At 38.2% G+C, this 20911-nt stretch overlaps 1 protein-coding gene across 1 annotated transcript in view; it reads left to right on the forward strand.

Moving 5' to 3' along the window:
• cspg4ba (chondroitin sulfate proteoglycan 4ba) overlaps window positions 1-20911 on the forward strand; it is a 34069-nt gene that overhangs the window by 8226 nt on the left and 4932 nt on the right. The window contains exons 3-8 of the mRNA XM_085179193.1: window positions 706-4275; window positions 4548-5021; window positions 5519-5695; window positions 16037-16235; window positions 17444-17575; window positions 20686-20858. Coding sequence (XP_085035319.1) covers window positions 706-4275; window positions 4548-5021; window positions 5519-5695; window positions 16037-16235; window positions 17444-17575; window positions 20686-20858 — 4725 coding nt within the window. The remainder of the gene's footprint in view (window positions 1-705; window positions 4276-4547; window positions 5022-5518; window positions 5696-16036; window positions 16236-17443; window positions 17576-20685; window positions 20859-20911) is intronic.

Below are 20911 nucleotides of genomic sequence, written 5' to 3' on the forward strand. Positions count from 1 at the left end.
AAAGGGTATTGGAAAAAGTGAAAAGTTAGAAAAAGTATTTTATACCCATCCAACTTTCTTTTTGCATATTTGTCACACTTAGATGTTTGATGTCATCTAATATTAGATAAAGATAGCCTAAGTAAATCCAAAATAATGTCTTTAATTAATGGTTTTATTTAAAAAGCTATCCAAGCCATATGTGATAAAGTAATCGCCCCCTAAACCTAATAACTGGTTGTGCCACCCTTGCCAGCAAAAACTACAATCAAGCATTTGCAGTAACTGGCAATGAGTCACATCACTCTGGGGGAATTTTTGCCCACTTTTCTTTGCCAAATTGTGTTAATTCAGCCACATTGAAGAGGGTTTTTTTTTTGTTTTCTTTAGCTATTTCTGAGGTAATATGCTTCCAATCATTGTCCTGCTATATTATGCAATTATTTTTTAACATACGCCCATGTAAGTTTGAATATTTTTTCCCCTTAAATTATCAAAATTTTCATTTAAAAACTGCATTCTATTTATCTAATAGAAAATACTGTTTGATCAGGAACATTAAAGTATAGCAAATATTTAAAAAAGAAATCAGGGTGGGAGCAAATACTTTTTTATTGTAATGTAATAATAAGCCCTAATTTCCTCCTTAAGTTGCTCTGTGCATTTGCATAATATTTCGTAAAATGTCATATTTTGTAATCCAGTTGTTTTTGTTCTTTCTCCCAGCTGAAATTGGATCTTGGATCGGGGGAGCAGATGTTAGAATCAGACCGGGGAACCCATCTCAACGATCTGGCCTGGCACCATGTGGAAGTCCATCATGTGCAGCTCAACATTACTCTCACCGTTGACTCAAACTCTCACAGCAGTGTAAAGGTGCCAGGTCCCTATTACAGTCTCAACACAGAGGGTCTCTATGTTGGAGGCTCAGGGGGCTTGGATAGACCTTACCTGCCCAGAGACCCAGTTGGCTTCCGAGGCTGCATGGATGATGTACTTTTCAATGAACGTGACTTGCTGTCATCACTGAGACCATATACCGGATACAAGAATGTTCATGAAGTGTCTTTAGGCTGCAGTCCCCAGTTCTTTGCCACTGAAGAGGATCCTATCAGTTTCTTCAGCTCGAGGGCTTACATTTCTGTTCCAACCTGGATTACTGAGCAGGAGGCTGTATTTGAGTGTGTTGTGCACACTTCAGCTAAAGAGGGAATTATCCTGTACAATGCAGCCAGAGAGGAGAAGTTTGTGGCTCTGGAGATTCAGGACGGTTTGCTTGTGGCTGTTGTTGGAACAGGTGGAACCAAAACTGAGCTTCGTTCACTCACGCTCATCAATGACAGAAAATGGCATTCCATCAAGTTATATTTCAGTTCCAAAAGCCTTGAACTAACTATTGATGGAGAGATGGTGAAAACTGGCATTATCCCTCACCCAAAAGCGCTCCAGCTTAAAGGTTATCTTTTTGTTGGAGGCATCGATGATGGCACAAGATCTGAAGTCAAAAAGATGGGGCTTGTCTCTGTATCTGGAAAGCGTGCCAGGGGAGGTTCCTTCAAAGGATGTCTAAAGAACATTGCAGTTAACAGAGTTAAGATAGGTCTCTCTAATGCTGTAGTCACCAAAGATATATCAGTTGGTTGTGAGCCAGAGAAAGAATCAGATCCACCAACTGCTTTAAATCCAACAAATACTCCAGGATCTCTTTTTCACTTGATAACACCAACACCATCGATTGATATGTCCACACTTGCATGGGGCTTGGACAGAAGGTATGGTTTCAATTTTGTGCAGCTTAAAAACCTTATAGTCCAAGAAGGTGGTCGAGCATCTCTTGAAGCCAAACACATCAAGGTTCTCTTGGACTTTAGAAAACTTGGCATTCGACAGTCTCAAATTATGTTTCGGATAGAGGAGCAACCACTTCGAGGTCAGATAAGGCTTGATGTCGATCAGGACCAAGAGGAGAATACTTTCAGCATGTTGGACCTTTGGCATGAGCGAGTGATGTACATCCATGGAGGCTCAGAGGAACCGGATGATTTCTTCATGTTTTCAATTTTTTCTAGTAGTCGAAAGCAAGTTCCTGATTATTTAAAGGGCACCAAACTGTACCGCTACAATATTTCAGTGACATCCACTAATGATGCACCTGAGTTGAGTCTACCTCAAGGAAATCTCTTTGTTCTGCTGGAGAACTCAAAAAAACGCCTCACCACTGATGTTTTGATGGCAACAGACATTGACAGCAATTACACAGATCTTTTCTTTTCTGTACTTGGGAACTTGAATGCTGATGCAGGATACTTGGAAGTTGAAAGCAACCCAGGCAAGGCAGTGACCTCATTTTCATATACAGACTTAGACCAACTGAGGGTGTACTACGTTCACACAGGGGTTCGAAACTCAAGGATAGTTCTGAGAGTTAGTGATGGGGAAAAGGTCAGCAACACTGTAGTTTTAAGAATTATGGCGCTAGCACTTGAGTATAAGATTGCTAACAACACAGGCCTTGATATCATTCAAGGAGAAACTGCTATTATTGGCTCAAAGCAGCTGGCTGTGCAAACAAATGCTGTGAACCAGGTTGTAGACATTCGATACGATGTCATTGAACCACCTCAGTATGGAGAACTCCAGAGACTTCACTCGAGTGGTGAATGGAGGCATACTGATTCATTTTCACAAAGGCTTTTAGAAAAGGAGCGCTTGAGATATGTTAGTACTTTCCAAGACATCCAGACATCTAATCCCACTGATTACTTCAAGTGTAAAGTTAATGTGGCTGCAAGGGAAACCACTGAAATCTTGTTCCCAATCACTGTGAAGTGGGTAAAGTACCACCTGGTGAGAAACACTATGATAGACTTGGATAAAGTGAGGAAAGTGACACTAAACTCAGAGTGTCTTTTTGCCACAACTGAAGGTGTGACTCTCTCAGAGGATGACCTATATTTTCGGGTTCTCACTACACCAAAGAAAGGGAAATTACTTCTCAACACCACAGTCTTAAAGAAGAACTCCACCTTTAGCCAAAGAGATGTAACAGATCTAAAAGTGCATTATGAGCTAGTTGACAGACCTTACCAAGATACAACTGACAGATTCAAATTTCATCTGTTTTCCAAACATGCTCAGTCACAGAACTATGATTTTCAGTTTTCTATTAAGGCTGATGTTAACAGTGTGTTTATTAGAAATGCAGGACTCTCACTTCAGGAGGGAGAAAGTAAGCTTATCACCAAAGATGAGCTCTTTGCAGAGACTCTGAGCACAAAGGATATGTTTTATACAGTTATAAACAGCCCAAAACACGGAAAGCTAGTCCGTATAAGTCAGTCAAATTCCAATGCTAGCTATGACAACATCTTAACCTTTAGTAATAAAGATATTTTAGAGGAACGTATAATATATGTCCATGATGACAGTGAAACGACTCAAGATGAATTCACTTTCATAGCCTCCACCACCCAAGGATTCAAACCTTTTATTGCAGAAGATGAACCTGGCTCCAAGGAAAGTGTTTTTAACATATCCATTCAGCTGCTAAATGACCAAAAACCAGTACGTGTAATTGATAAAGTTTTCCACGTAGTAAGGGATGGACAGAAGTTACTCACTACAGAAGATCTGCAATATCAAGATGCCGACTCTGACTTTGATGACGGCCAATTGGTTTACACTCGACGTGGTATCCCAATGGGAGACCTCGTGCTGGTAAATGACACCACTTATCGGCTGTTCCAGTTTCGACAGAAGGATTTGGAAGAAAAGCGGGTGCTGTTCATTCACAAAGGTGTGAGCTCTGGCAGATTTGTACTTTTTGTCTCCGATGGAAAACATTTTGTGTCAGGCCTTTTACACATCAGTGCACATGACCCTTTCTTGAAAGTCGACAATAACACCGGCCTGCTGGTCCAGAAAGGTCATTCAGTGGTCTTTTCCACCAGCAATTATAGTGTAATGTCAAATCTGGACATCCGAGATGACAAGGAGGTTATCTTCAAGTTGGATGAAGGTCCAAAGTATGGAAGTCTTTACCGCAATGAAACAACCATTGTGACATTCACACAAGCTGACTTAAAAGCAGGGCTGATCCGCTATCGGCACAATGACAGCAAATATCTGATAGACTATTTCAACATAACGGTGAAAGCTAAAAGTCTTCAGTTCACAAGCAGGGTCAATGTGAAGGTTTACCTGGAAAGTCATCAGAGACCTCCCATTGTACAGCATCATGATACTTTATTGGTGGAAGAGGGAAAACCAGCAAAGATTGATGAAACTAAACTAGAGGTGAGTATTTTCATTTAAAGAACTTTAATTTCTTCGAAGCATTCAATTAAAGGTTTTTTTGATAAATGAGTGAAATAAGTAATCTGAATTGAAGGAAATATTACATCAACTGCTTGTATGCTGCTGGAAGGCTTAAAACAAATCTTTGACCAGTTTTTGTTTTTATGTTTTACTATTTTGCCAGTTTATGTTGAGAATCACACGACAACTAAACCTCAGTGACACAAGAGACATTTCAAATTTAAGGACCAAATGTTTTCTGATTCTTGCAGGTCACCCACGAGGACAACCTGCCATCTGAAATTGTGTTCACCGTAAAGGTAGCCCCATCTTATGGCTTTCTTAGGCGTTTTGTTGAAGCGGAAGAGCGCTACATCGGAACCAAACAGTCCCCTGTCAACACATTTACCCAAAATGACATCAACAGCGGGAACATTCAGTATGTGCAGGTGGAGCCAAACAAAGTCAACGACACCTTCATCCTTGATGCCACCAACGGGGTCACTGATGTCACTAACATTAAAATGTTTGTTGACATCATCCCCCTGCTCATCCCACTTCAAGTCTCCAATATCACACTGAACGAAGGTGCAGCCAAAGCACTGACGCAGGATGTGCTCAGAGTCACCAATCGACACTTTTCGGGAATCAACTTCTTTTATAATTTGACTCAGCCCCCGCAGCATGGTCATATCGAGCACTCACGACATCCCGGTGTGGCCATAACCACTTTCACCAGGAGGCAGGTGAGATATTCTGACAAGCTCTCTTACAGTTACCACAGAAAATAGCATTAGACTGGCAGTTGGGTGGGTATAAAACTGCTTTGATTTAGTGTGGCAGTGACATTTATTTTATTTTTTTGTTTGGTTTGTTTGTTTGTTTGTTTTGTTTGCATCAAGTGTTTAGAATTTAGAGGATGCGTCCATCAATTACTCAATAATTGACTGGACTAATTATTTTAAGTAACCTTCATAACCTTCGATTTGGTTCTCATTAAATGCTTTAAAGAAAAATCTTTCTCACCCTATCCCAATAGGAATATCATCATTTTCCTATTTTTTTTTTAATCTTGTCATTATGCCCTTAAGTATTTTCTGAGAGGTTTCACATTATTATTATGTGGAAATTATATGCAAGAGAAGAGATTGTGACCTAAGCATCATAAGGTAGTTTTATGCACTGCTGTGTTTTGGAAGACCCTTTGCTATGCCAGTCTATCCTTTCTGTGATCATTATTCAGGTGGAGCACGAGTTCATTTACTACGTCCACGACAGCAGTGAAACCTTAGCTGACAATTTCACTTTGGTGGCCAATGACACGAGCTTGAGGAAGCAGAGTGCAGCTCAGATGGTGCACATCCAGGTTATACCCGCCAACGACGAGCCTCCTGTTATTATAACCAACAGGGTCCTCAGGGTGAGTCTGCTCTATATTTAAACTTCAGACACTTTTTTTTTTTACTAGGAGGTCTGGCACTAGACCTTACTGTCATGTGGGCAGTGTTACAAGTTGCCATGGCTGGCTGGCAGGGTGGATGGGGGAAACTATGTTTGCTATGTGGAAGAGGGTCCATAGGGGTTTGCAGCATAGAATAGCAACTTAAATCAAGCATAAAAAGAACTTGCAGGAAAGTCTGGTATGATGTTCAGAAGTTAAATTTTCAAACAACTCTAACCAGTATTGAGATATATCACAATGACTTGAACAATGAGCTGCTATATTTTGGGGGGTCTGGAGTGGCTGGAAATGATTTCTTAGGCTTATTATAAAAACTTTTAATTAAGTCAAGGATTATTTCCAAGCATTACAGAGATAGTAGATCCAATGGTGAAAATAAATTTCCTGTTCAACAATATTCAAGTGTTGAGTGTTTAAAAATGGTAAACATTGTGACCACACTGCCTCATTTTGGTCCACTTTTGCTCTACTTCACCTTTATTTTTGTCCTTTTCTTACCAAAGGAAAATGTTCTGGTTATTTAATATATGTTTAGTATATGTGAAAAGCAATCCCTACTCAGATATGTTATATGTATCTATACTTATAAATTAAACAAGTTGTCTTTTGTATATATTTGCTGAGCAGTGCTGTCTTGTGCTACTCTGTAATACAAATACAAACTCTGGCTGGAGTTGGAGGAGGTCCAGCTGTAAGGAGAGTTTGAAGTATAGGTCTTTGTAGTCTGTGCCCCAAATGCCTCAAATTCCTCTGGGATCCTGCAGACAGAGAGGAGTAACTTCTAACACTTACTGTGCTAAAGAGTAGCTGGCAAGTTTTACATTTTGGTGATGTTGACCGACAAACTGATCTGCATGTGTGCTCTGTTAAATTTAAATCAAATGAGCCATTTTTTCTTTTTCTTTTTTTTTAAAATATGTGTTAAGTTGGAGGTCAAGGCTTTTAAGTCAAGGGAGCTGATTCATCAGTGGCCACAAGGTGGCCCTGTCTCACCTCTAATCATTGGTCTTAAAACTGCCCTGCACATGCTTTTAAGACAGTGAACTTTTTTCTTGCAATCATGTGTGTATATGCATTTGAATTCTTTTAGAAAAATCACTTTTTATGCAAATATTACATTCTCTGTTTCAGTTTTTTAAAAAAGACTTGCTATATTTCTTTTTGCAAGCTGGAATTATCAGTGCACGTTACCTCCCCTTGGAAATACTCCAGTATTTCCAGAGAGAGAGATGGTGGCTGAGTGGTTAGGGCACATATCACATAGTAAATGTGTAGACGATGTGACATTAGGTGCTGGCTGTTTGCTACAGGTCATAGCCCTTACTCCTTTTGCCACATTTCATCTCTTTATTTACAGAAATAAAGACCAACAATTGTTTCTTGAAAATATCTTGTGTAACTGAAACCAGGATTGTTTAATCGACAGACTGTATGCTCATGGCGATGCTGCACTGAGTTGTGAGGACTCTTTCCCATAGTGCAGCATTCCACTTTTTGAACTTATGCCAAGAGAAAAAAGGCTAAGACAGACACACGATTAAATAAAAGAAGACATCTTATTAAAAACATGTTAAAAAGAGCATCAAGCAGTTTAGGTTTTGTAATAACGACTCAAATAAATTTGTCTAATCTGTCATCTCAACCTGTAGCCTGATAAGCAGCAGCATGAGGTCTATCATATCTCATGTGTGTTGTGTTTAAAAATGATGAGTCACATGCTGTTTATCAGTCCTGCTGTGACTTCCTGTTAAATAGGGGATTATTGGAGGTGGAGTCATTTCACACCAGAAGAACGCACACTCACTTAAGATGTTCTGCTGCAGGGCTGATGTGGAGTGTGTGTTGTCCCATTCCAGAGGCTTCTATTTGATTGGTATACATTATTATCCATTTAAGTAATGTAAAAATTTAAAGTATAACGCCAGCTCATTGCTAATTATCATTTGAGCTTTTCAGGTCCATTCTCCAGTGTTTAGTGTTTTATTTAAGTTCAGATCCAACTTGACATATTTAATTCTATATTGTTAAAGTAAGGAATGCATTTTTTCTTTTTGTTTTTCTTCCTTTTTTTTTGTTTCACTCTTGTTCAAAATTCTCTCTTCTGCAAACTGTGATAATTATTCACTTTGCCCACCTTTCACCAAGCACAAACCTGCCAATAAACAAGTCTGCTCGGCAAGTGTGTGAAAACAACAGTGATCACACCTTCAACACAAAAAAGCTACACATGATGAAACTTAATTCTGTAAGACATACAAAAAATATTTTTTTAACAGGAAGTGTTTACTTGTTTTCTTTTTAGAACGTAATATCTGTTGATTAAGTAGAAACCTAACTTTTTTTTCTTTCTTTCTTTTTTTAAGCTCATTTAGAAATGCTGTGATCATGTAGTTTGTGTGATTTAAAAAAAAAAACAATTTATAGAAACTCAAGTTTGGAAGAGTGTGCATCACGTGTAGCATTTTTAGCACCTCAGCTGAACAGACAGTAGTGCAAGGTGAAGTGATGTCTTCACAATAAGTTGTTCACTGATTAATAATTACATGGTACATAATGAACCCACTACTATCCACTGCCCCTAAAATTAATGTTTTTACTTTCCGTTTTAACTTTGGTTGTTTGGTTCTCAGCATTCATACCAAAAGCTAAAAGTATGAATCTTGGTCTGTATAGAGTTATGTAGATACTCACTGACAGCTTTCCAGTAGGGCTGGGTATCGTCACTGATTTCTAGAATCGATTCAATTCCGATTCACAAGGTCCCAAATCGATTCGATCCACGATTCGATTTAATTCCATTCAATTCGAATCTGGGAAATTTTGACAGTCAGAAATATTATAATTCAGATCAGCACATTTACATATTTTTGTATCTATAAAAAGGAAGCTGACACACGCAAGACTTTATCAAAGGTGTGAGCATCACAGCAGATGCCTTTGTGTCAAAGTAGCTGAAGATAAAACACAGAAAAACATGAAGGCGATTTTCCTGGCATGGGATTTTATAAAAATATTCTGCAGTACATCAAAAATGAAAGAAAACCATTGATCAACACATGAACGTTACCTCTGAAGTTACAGCGGTTTTATTAGAGACACGGCTAAGCATTTTGCATAATTTTAAAAAGTTTAAAGTTGTTCAGTATTGAACGGCAGAAATTAGGTTTTCTTTTCGGAAGTATATAAAATGAAAACAAAAAAAAGTCGGCCGACAGCGCTGTAAACAACGGTAGTCTTGTGCGTAACAAGCAAGCAAATAATAAAGAAAACAGATTTTTAGATGGGAAACTGTTCTTGGAAGTACAGAGAGAGAGAGAGAGCTGTGCATCGTGGTCGAAGCAAAACAGTAAAAGTAAGAGTGAATTCATGACGATGTTTATGTGAAGCGTAGTTTGGATCTTCTTTTGCTGCTGGTTCGGTCAATATTGTTTGGAGAGACATCAAACTAACAGCTTTAGAATCAGCGCATAAAGGGTGTGAACACAAAGCGCGGACCTGCCGACAGATCAGAATCAGCGAGCTGTCGGCTTTCAGCCCCGACTGTGAGAAAAGCGACATCTAACTGATTCTGATCCGCGCGTTGCGCTGTGTTTAACCCTTGTGATGTCCACGGGTCATTTTTGTCCTCTAAAGAAATCTTTTGCTATCAAAAATGTGTTTTTTATTCATTAAATGGTCTGAAAATAACAGAAGTTATTCATTACTATACTATGCGTGATTGGAATAAGTTTTAAGTAATTTGATTTATTTATGGGGTTTTTATTGGATTTTATAACAGCTGCTGTCCTCAGGGGTCAAAAATGACCCCAAAGTACAAAGTGTTGCAAAGAGCCGTATTTTCACAACATACTGCTTTCAAACATCTTTGATCTTGGATCACTGATGTGTGGGGTCAAGCACTGGTCATAACAACCAAAACAACAACAACAACAGGCAGCACAATGAGGAGGCAGGTGCTCTATATTCAATGAAAGTTTATTTACACAGCACCGAATCACAACAACAGTCGCATCAAAGTGCTTCGTATTGTAAGGTCGACCCTATAATAATACATACACAGAAAGTAGCTCACAAGCCTCCATTGCACTAGAGATTTGCATACTTTGATGAGCATACATTTTTTTACCATGTTGTGCAAAGCAATGAGCAGCAGGACAAAGCACATATTGTCCTCTAGTATAATGAGGAGGGAGAATCAATGTTCAGGAAGATCCAGGGTTAGAAGATAATGAAAATATAGCCAATATTTAGAGCACATGTTAACCTTTCTCTGAAAAAGCACATCACCCACCTGCAGAAGTGGAAGAAGGCTATGAAGTGAAGGAAAGTGATGAAGAATCTGAACTATGTTCAAGTAGGTTCTCAGGCCTCCAGGGCTTGGTAGTCTGAGGAGCTTGGAAAGAAAGTGACTGGGCTTCTTGAAGTTTCTTGAATTTTCAGGATGTGAAACTGAAATAGAAGATGTGTCAGAGGACTGCACATCTTCTATTTTAATTATGATGAAGACAAAGAATCAAGCAGGAAAGAGGAGTCAGCTGAGACAGAGGAATATTTGCAGTAATGTGAGGAAACATTGATCTGGTCTTCTATCCTTCCCAGTGTCAGACGATGCATGACTCTCTCATGTGCCTCAGAGAAAGACGATCTACCACAGTCCAAGCACATGTGCCAGGTCCCATACTCCTTCAGTTACTTTTCTACTCGAGTACTGAAAGCATTACACACAGTGTATTCTGCTTGTATTCTGCCTTTGAACGTTCACATGCCAATGGATGCATCAGAGACCAAGTTGGGGTTCAGTAACTTGCCCAAGGACACCTTGGTAAGAACTCCAGACTAGAGCACACAGAGATTGAACCAACAACCATCCAATCAGCAGATGACCTGCTCTACAGCCAACTCAATGACGAACAAGGAGGGACAACGAGAGAGGAAGAAAAATGGACCGAATGCAGCTGTAGGCGTATGTGTGTGTGTTGATTCTTACTGCCGAGCATCCAGTAGAGTCGCTACGGCCAGTTTATGACATCCTGAGTCTGGTAGAGTAGTTTTAAAGGTGACACAAGATTAATCATAGAAGCACAAAAAGGATATCATTTCTTGATAAAGACACAATAGATGATCATCGTTCATGACACAAACGTGCTCCCATTTGAGGTGTATGGAGCAAGTGGGCGTGTCTCCTGCTGTGATGTCAGACCCTGGTACTGATCTGACTGTATGAGCACCAAGTCCCCTTCAGAGGACTCTGTCCAACAGAACATCCAAGTAAACCAGGGATGAGATAAAAACATGGGCAGCATGTGATGCAGGTCCAGCTGTACATGGAACATGCTAGTGTACGATGGCAAACCGTCTCCTGCAGTCAGGACACGCCAGTTGTCCCTAACATTGCAGAAGGTTTCCAAAAGAAAACAATCACCTGTAACAACTTGTTTACTGTATATGACCCTTGGCCTGCAAGTGCAGAAAGAAAGCTGTCCATGATGGGACCAGTGCAGAGGAATAAACCTGAGCTTCCTCCTGATGGGACCAGTACAGAGGAATGAACCTGAGCTTCCTCCTGCACTTGGGTAAAACATGGACACGCCTTTGTTCTTGCTTCAGGCTCTCATGTGTTCACTCAGACTCATGCCCTGGTGTCCTATCATGCCAAAATATAGAAAACTGTCAGGTAATGAGTTGGAATAAAGTTGAATAAAACCTTGAAACACAGAGATGGATGATATTTTATACTTCTTGCTTTATAAACAGTCAAAGCAAACGGGGTCATTTTTGAGCCCAGAGGACAACAGATGTGATTATTTGCTGCCAGTAAAAAACTTTAAGTAGTTTAAAAACAGCTTTCTAAATTAACTTTGACATAAACCCGTCTGTGATCATCTGTTAAAGCAACCGACTCTGGTTGTGAAACGATAATCACGATAACTGATGATTTAATTTATTTTTTACCCAAAAACAAAGAAAAAAAATCATTTTTATGAGGTTTTTATCAGACTTAAATTTGAAATGGAATAAAAAAAAATGTTTAAAAATGTTTGAATTAAGTTTTAATTAAAAGTGGGGGAAAAAATCGACTTCATATTAATTAAGTATCAATCAAACCAGATGGGGACATTTTTGACCCCTGAGGACCACAGGTGTGATTATGTGCTGCCATATAAAATTTATAAATGGTTCAAAAAAAACTTTCTCACTAAAGTTCAACATACAGCACTCTGTAGTTATTCAGATAGTCAAAATTATCTGAACATTTAAATATTTTATTTTCTCAATTTGTTTTTGCTCAAAAACACAGTGTACTTTATGTAAACAAGGTGTGGTGGCCCTAAAATGTAAAATGTTGGGTAAATTTTGTGTTAATGTGTTGGTCTTAAATAAAACTAAGATGTAACACTGAATTGATTGACAATTTATACTTTATATTTTAAAAAACACTCAAATGAAGTGGGGACATTTTTGACCCCTGAGGACCACAGGTGTTATTATGTGCTGCCATTTAAAATTTATAAACGCTTGAAAAAAAACTTTCTCACTAAAGTTCAACATACAGCACTCTTTAGTTAGACAAATAGTCAAAATTATCTAAACAATTAAATATTTTATTTTCTTGTTTTATTTACACTCGAAAACACAGTGTACTTTATGTAAACAAGGTGTGGTGGCCCTAAAATGTAAAATGTTGGGTAAATTTTGTGTTAATGTGTTGGTCTTAAGTAAAACTAAGATGTAACACTGAATTGATTGACAATTTATACTTTATACTTTAAAAAACAGTCAAATGAAGTGGGGACATTTTTGACCCCTGAGGACCACAGGTGTGATTATGTGCTGCCATTTAAAAAATTTAAATGGTTCAAAAAAAAAATTCTCACTAAAGTTCAACATACAGCACTCTGTAGTTAGTCAGATAGTCAAAATTATCTAAACAATTAAATATTTAATTTTCTTGTTTTATTTTCGCTTAAAAAACAGGGTGTATTTTTTGTAAACAAGGTGTGGTGGCCCTAAAATGTAAAATGTTGGGTAAATTTTGTGTTAATGTGTTGGTCTTAAGTAAAACTAAGATGTAACACTGAATTGATTGACAATTTATACTTTATACTTTAAAAAACACTCAAATGAAGCGGGGACAGTTTTGACCCCTGATCACCCCAGTTGTATGGAAATCGGGGGGACATTATGAGGGTTAAGTCTCTGTGCAGAATCCGTGTTCCTGCTCTCATTTACTTTCTTAACTGTTTGGTGGTTGTTGAAATTTTGTGAGATTTCACCAGAGATTCTGGCATTTCGGGCAAAATAAATTTATATTAAAAAATCGATTCAGGATTTTAATGAATCAATTTTACGTTATCCAAGCCAGAATCGATTTTAATCGATAAATCGATTATAAAAACCCACCCCTACTTTCTAGTACTAGTAGTAATTTTCACATTTGATCCGATAGGAGCTTTGTGTCATGGTGCGTTATCCTGCTGGAAGCAGTCATGAGAAAATGGGTACACTGTAGCTATTAAGAGATGGACATGGTTAGCAACAGTACTCAGCTACCATGTGGTGTTTAAATGATGCTCATTTGTATCTAGCGAGTCCAAAGTGTGCCAAGAAAATATCCCCATTACCATTACAGCATCATCACCTACCATATTTGTTGGTACAAGTCAGAATGGATTCCTTCTTTAATGACACCAAATTCTGGCCCTGTTATCTAAACGTCGCTGCAGAAATCAAGACTCATCACTCCAATCTTCTGACATCAACATGGCCTTTCCACCCAGAGAACTGTTGCTCACTGAATATTTTCTTTCTTGATGACCATTCTCTGAGAAAATCCCAGTGTTCAACAGTTTTTGAAATACACATTTAGAGTAGCTTAAATCAGGTTTTCTTGACCATGTATAAACCTAAATGCAGAGTTGTTGCCATATGATCAGTTTATTAAATATTTATGTTAGGGAGAAGTTGAGGAGGTGTCCCAAACAAAGTGGGCAGTGAGTTTGTCAGCACTGCTATTTACTGATTCTGTTGTTAATATACAGTTTAGCTATAATCTGTTTTCTGTTTTCTTTTTGAAACTGTTGTATTGGATGATTTTTGACATTTTGTTTGGCCTATTTTTGTGCTCTGTCATTAAAGATTCAGCTCTGTAAACAAACAAGTTCAACACAATTTCCCAATAGCTCCATGGCACCCCAGTGTGTTGAGCTAAAGTAGATGGTTGGACACAAACACTGCTATGGAGATCTGGCATTTTAGGGTTGATGCTAGATATTATAGAACTGCAGTCCCCAACCTTTTTTGCGCCACGGACCAGTTTAATGTCAGACAATATTTTCACGGATCGGCCTTTAAGGCGTCGCAGATAAATACAACAAAATAAAATGATACAGCCGAGACAAAAATAATAAATGTGAATTCACTGTGTAATTGTGTAACTTTATTAGCAGCATCCTCCTGAAATGCGCCAACAACATTGACTGTAGCATCCTCCTCTCTACCCCTTAACGCTCTCTGGTCGGTATGGTAATGTGTAAATATTTCTTTCAAAATAAGACACACAACTACAACACGGGAAAAGACCCAGGGAAACCAAGTTAATGATAAACACCCGAGCCTCAACTCTCGCGGCCCAGTACTGGTCTGTGCCGGGGTTTGAGGACTGCTGGTATAGAACAAAGCACCAACCTCTGACAAATTTCTGAGCTTGCAAGCTATCCTGAAACTTTGGATAAGCAAGCTTACTTACAAAGCACTAGTTTTTCCACCATTACCAAAAGATACAGGCTGTGCACCCTGAACACACCTACCCAGATGTATCAGCCACTGCTGGTTATTAGACTGAGAGTGGCCAGTGGGAAACTAATAAAAAAACACCCAACCCTAGTTTGTATCAGCGGAACGTTTAAACCTTTTACTTATAGGTATTCTATAGGGACTTTTAAAGTCGTGAATGTTTAGGGGATAACAAGATAACATTTAATTTCATAAAATCATTGTTTTATGATTTTTTTGTAGCATTTGACACAAGACTAAATAAAAATAAAATTAATGTTTGTCCTAGGAAGTACACACAACACAATTATCATCTTACTTTATTATTGCTGGCATTGATCTTCACATCACAGAAGACAGGTTTGTGCCAATATAAAAAGCACAGATGTTAATAGAATTAATGATGGCTGTATTCCTTTAAGCTGCTTCAGTTTCAGGGATCTGTTATTGCTGCTGCTGGCGACCTGACATGTTATAAAAGAAGAGGTGTTGTTAATATCATATGTGACACGTGTTCTTTGACAGCTCAATATGTCTTACAAGGAAAAGGTTTGTGCAGTTCATTGCATTTTACAGGCCATACATTCACATCATTCTGATCACAACATTGCATTAATTACTGTGGAATGACAACCTGTCCTAACAACAATTGCTTGTTATGCAATCGCTCCTCTGGACTGGACTGTAGAAGCTCATCTTTTGTTGTCAAGTGTCTGCACGGTTCAGTAGTTTCGTGTTCTGTGTGTGAATGAGATCCTCTGTTTCTTCGTGTTAGCCTTGAGCTTTTGAATTTACATGGAAGCAATACTTCACTGTACCAAACCAACATTCTGCAGAACACCTAACTGTGTATAAAGTTTACATGGCTATATTTAGTCCTGAAATGTCCTTGGTTTGAGTGACAGTTTTCCTGAGGTTTTTATTGTATTACCACCTATATTTGCCTGCGTTAGAACATTTTTTTGTAGCAGTTCTTCTTCTGTGGATGTTATGTTGCACAGAAGCAAGACAAAAGAAAGAAGAAGAAAGCCCATGAAAAAGCCTTATAGCTGGATTCGCACTCAAAGCATCTTTGTCAGTTGCATTAGCTAATGAACGACAGGAACACATGAGCTATTTCTGTGGTCTTTTATGTGCCTGGCTTTTATTTCATTTGTATGCTATTATATTTTTGCAGAAAGTAGGTGTAGCTTAGCTGTGGTGCAGATACTTTTAATTCATAAAGTGGCACATAATTTTGCTCTACCTTACAGACTTTGTACTGCATACTTCTTCTACACTGCCTAGATTAAATGGGAAAAGATTGGCATTTACAAATGTAAATAAGCTTTATTTTAGCAAGTTTTGTGCCCCAGTTTCATGATCAGATGTGGCAGCCTTTTATTCCAAATACCACAATAAATGTCAAACCTGGGTTTAGCTGTCATGGACTGTGAGCCTCTGCATTATGAGCCCTGTCAAACAAAATCTTGTAGATTCCTTGAGGTCAGATGGTCTCTGCTCTGTCCTTGTCTGCCCCCTGTCCAGGTGTGGGTGTCCTCAGTGACAGAAATCACTTTGGATGATCTGAGTGTGCAGGACCAAGACACACCACCAGAGGAGCTCCACTTCATGGTGACTCCACCCAGCAATGGACACCTGGCCCTGAAGAGCGCCCCGATGAAGGCAGTGCTCAACTTCACCCAAGCCCACATAGACCAAGGGCAGCTGGTGTTTGTTCACAAAGGTAAATGTATTTTCAATGCTACAACAGAGAGAGGACTACTGAGTTTAATATTTTAATTTAAATTATTTAAATATTTAACTAGAAATTGCAAACTTTGTCCAGCCAATTTCATATTAAAATAATTTTGATAAATGCTAACTACCAAACAGGAATGTAATTAATAATTATTCAGCCAGATTACCATCTTAATATTATTCAGTATGTGATTTGTTATAGTCTGCTGCCCAAATTAATTTGTATAGTCTTTAATCAGGTTCTATTTCATCGGATAAAAGGAACATTTTGTATTAAAATTGGGTTTTTAAACACAAACTCACACACAAATATAAACGTCATACACTAAGAATGAGTGAACACAATATTTAGCTCATAGGCGATACAAGCTCAAGGTCAAAACAAGTACAGTTTCAGGTCCTTCATGTTCTAGAAGTAACTCAACCCAGAGTCGATACTCTAAACTGGAAATTTCCAAACAAAAGCTAATGTTCTGTGATGGACACTGGAGTAGTTTCTGTTGCTATAGGGTATTCAGCAGATATACTGTGATATATTACATTCTTTTCATTCTCTTGCATGGTTTAAATGAAATAATTCCAAATATTTTTAAATCTTTTATTTTTGCCATTCCTCTTTGTACCCACTAGAAGGTGCTGTTAGCAATTGCTATAGTTTGATGTTCTCTCCAGTTTCTCTGTGAATTAGAGTAATCTGTAGGAACGGTGTGCAACCTTCTTTCTTATCCATTGGCTTGATTGCATAAATAAGACCGGCCAAGTGGGCTGAAAGTCAGATTGGAGGTGATAATACTTGATAGTCTGGAACTGCTGTGACGTAGTGAATAACTTTTGTCAACATTTAATGGTAACTCAGATCAGGGTTCTGCTTACTGTTCTGATTTTTATCTACCTTTTTCTTTGTTTTGTGCCACCATGAAAGGTTGTCATAACAGCGTGCAAGACTAAAAGAATGTGTTCTTTTTACATGCATGTACCCACACGTACATTATAATATTTATGTTCTATACTCAGAGATTATTTAGACGTTCGGAATTGTTACATTTTCTTGAGCTCTTTTATGTGTTTGTGCCAAGAATAAAGTAAAAACGTGTACATACAAAACTAAATCAAGGCTGTTTTTTCTTGAGTAAAGGAAATGCCACTTATCCTTTGATCTGTTAATATTAGTGTTTTGTTTAATGATGTTTCCAGGTGCTATGTCAGGAGGATTCAACTTCCAGGCCAATGATGGTGTGAACTTCACTCCCAGACAAATCTTCAGTATTACTGCTAAAGCCCTAGCTCTCAGTTTGGAGAAAAGTCAACCGCTGAAGGTCTTTCCAGGTAAACCTGTTCTTTGAGAAGCTTGTGATTATTAAAGTCTAAAACTGGCTATATACTTTTAATAAGATAAGATAAGATGACCTTTATTAGTCCCACAGGTGGGAAATTTGTTTTGTTACAGCAAAAGTGCAAAGTTATGTAGCAGAAATGAGAAAACACTGGAATGCAATAAAATAAAATAAAATACTATATACAATAGAATAAAATAGAATAGAATAATATATACAATAGAATAAAATAGAAATACAATGCTATATACAACTGAGTAAGAAAATACAAAAATACAACTTCGTCAGAAGAAGAATTGCACATATAGCAGTCTTATTGCACATGTGTGGGTTTGTGTGTTTGATCAGCTGCAAAAGTCTTTGTTGTGGAGTCTGACAGCAGTGGAGAGGAAAGACCTGCGAAATCTCTCCGTCCCACACCGTGTGTAATACTGTTAAAAAAAAACCTATTTGTTTATTTTTTAATATTTGTCCTCTTCCCTCTTCTTTGGTGCTCAGCTCTCAGACAAAGGGTATGAAATATCTGACTTTAAGATGTCCCTAAACTTACAAACAGTGCAATTCTAAAAGAAAAGCAGACCCAGATTTGTACATCAGTGCTGTGTTATTTTTGAGAATAATGGAGCTCAGTGGAACAGTGAACCAGTATGCGGTCTGACTGCATACTTCCACCAAGCAAGAAAAGTCCCTTCACTCTTTACACGAAGCGACTCCCTTGATCCAGAAGCAAATCTGGATAGAGGTTATTTTGATATTTTCTTGAACTGAGCTGTTGTCCTATGTAACTTTGATGTGTTTTACAAAAATATTCAATTCTATTAAATTTTATGCTAAATGTTGAATTTTACCCTTCTTGCATCAGTAAGGAATTCTTCCAGAAATCCCTGGATCTGGATCTAGGTTTAGATCAAATCCATCCATAAGTTTCTGGGTCATCCTCCTAACAAACAAACCAAAACCAGCTGTATCACCTCCTTGACAGACGTAATGAGCTTCATCTGGCCGTGGTTAAAAACAAATAGCTTTTTTTTTTCCACATGATTTGTTGACAGCAAGAAACAAAAAGACTTGAGTCTAAACTACTAACTATGCTTCCCATTGTTTTATTTTCCCTTCTAATAATATGATGTTTTTTAAAAGCATTTGTGTCATGATCAAGTGTACAGCTGCTTCCTGAAAAGAACTGAAACGGCATATTTTTATTCACCTCAGTCATCAACTCATACAAGTTTTCTGTGGTACTAGTAAGAACCATGAGCACAGTTTTGGTTTCCTCTTTTATTTTAGGATTTTTTGGGGGTGGGGAATTTTTTTCTATGAAACATTAACTGTTTCTGACACCATCAGTCTCTCCTTAACTGTATTTTGCATTAAAATTTGCTTGTATGCTCAGCCTGACCGCTACCAAACACCACTGAATTCCTTTAGTTAAATAATTTAGCACATCTACAACAGCTGCAGCAAGCACTTTTATCCCCAAATACCAGACCAGTGAATCAGCTTTTGCCATGTCCTAATGTTTTGATATTTTTTACTGTTAATATTTTGGAGGTAAAAATAGGCCAGCTGGGTGTTAACGGTGTCTGCAAACATGTTTAGTTTTCTGAGATTTTCAGTAGTCTGTCAGTGGTGGAGATTTTCAGTGTGAATTAGAAGGAACGGATATGGTGAGGATAGAATACAGCCAACTGGCATGCTCTGCTGAGCTTCCCAGCCACAGGGTGAGTGGGTACTTGAAAAGCTGTGCCACTGTCTGCCTGAGACAGCCCTGTTTGTGCTTCGTGCCAGGCAAGCCGGAGAGAGAGAGTGAGATACAGAGAGGGCGGGATGGGAGCTTTAACTGACAATGAAGGGTTTTGATGGGGTGAGGGGTGACATGAAACACTTTCACAGTGTGGAGGGAAGATAGATTTATTTATTTTTCCTCTTTCCTCACAGACACCTTAAATGTCTTGGTGCTTTCTGGGAAACTGTGCAAACACTTCTTGCTAAATGGTTGCATATGCTGAATTTAGAAACCACATTTACCTGAAAGCATTCTTATGGATAGTCGTAGTGCCAGTAAAGGCATTTACACTTTTATTTTAGTACACAAAGCTAATTATCTAATTGGCCGATACAGTTACTTAATGGTGGGAATACTGGATATTATTAGAAGCTTGTTTTTTGTCGTTAAAAGATAAGAAACTTGTTGCTCTCTCTTCTTCCAGGCAGGAAATTTCCCATGATAGATATGGATGGTGGGAGCACTGCTTAGAAAAGTGATGAATGGGTTACACTGTGCTTTCACCCCTCTGTCTCTCTATCTTTGATTTCCATCATTCATCACCAGACTTTTAGGATCCCAACAATATTCACAGTGACAGCAGGACTGTGGAAATCTATATAATCCATCTTAAGAAGAAAAAATTCCTTAGAAGTCACCCATTACTCTCAGTGGACACTTCTTTTTACATTTTCCCCGAGTGGAAGATTTACGTCTGCAAGGAGCTGATCTACTTTTAAATTCTTGTTTGGATTTTATGTAACACCCGCACTGCAGTTGGATGTGCTGTAAAAATGTCTCTGATGTCTGCAGTGCTGCTTTAATTTGACACATCAAAGGAATCTCATCGGTCTATTCCAGACCTTGTTTTGCATAATTTGGAGTCAAAAAGATGTGGAACGCATTCAAAGGGGAAAACTTACGAAATGTAGAAAAAAAGGTTTTAACTGCATGGTTTCAGCTAACTTTTCAATTCAATTCAATCTTTATTGGCAGACTTTATGTCCATAAAAACAAGACAGAAACACAACCCCCCCCCCCCCCCCCCCAAAACAAGGTATAGACCATTAAATATATATATAAGTATATAAATAAGTATATAAAACATTTGTAAAAAATATAAAACCATAATATACATAAAACACAATTACTTAAAATAAATCAATAAATACACAAACACTTTAACCAGTGCTTTCTCAGACTGGATGAGTAACGGGAACCACTCATTTTAACTTGATACTCAATTCAATAAAACAATCTTTTTGTTGACGGATGCTGAAGCAGGCCACTTTATCAGTAAAGCTACTATTCTTATTTAATTTCTCATCTCTGTACAGGCTCTTCGAGACCAATCACAAATGAGTATTTACAAGCAGTGACCAATGACATGAGCAACACCTCAAACCGTGTAATAACATTCAGTGTGACACGGCATCCTAAACTGGGGCGTCTGGTGATGAGGCAGCCTAATAATTCAACAGCAGACATCTCCACTTTCACACAAGATATGGTAAGTGTGAGGAGCCAGAGGTCATGCCCATACTTATCACCCTTATGTGCTAT

This window comes from Neolamprologus multifasciatus, chromosome 12 (genome assembly GCF_963576455.1).
Source record: "Neolamprologus multifasciatus chromosome 12, fNeoMul1.2, whole genome shotgun sequence".
Taxonomy (NCBI): Eukaryota; Metazoa; Chordata; class Actinopteri; order Cichliformes; family Cichlidae; genus Neolamprologus; species Neolamprologus multifasciatus.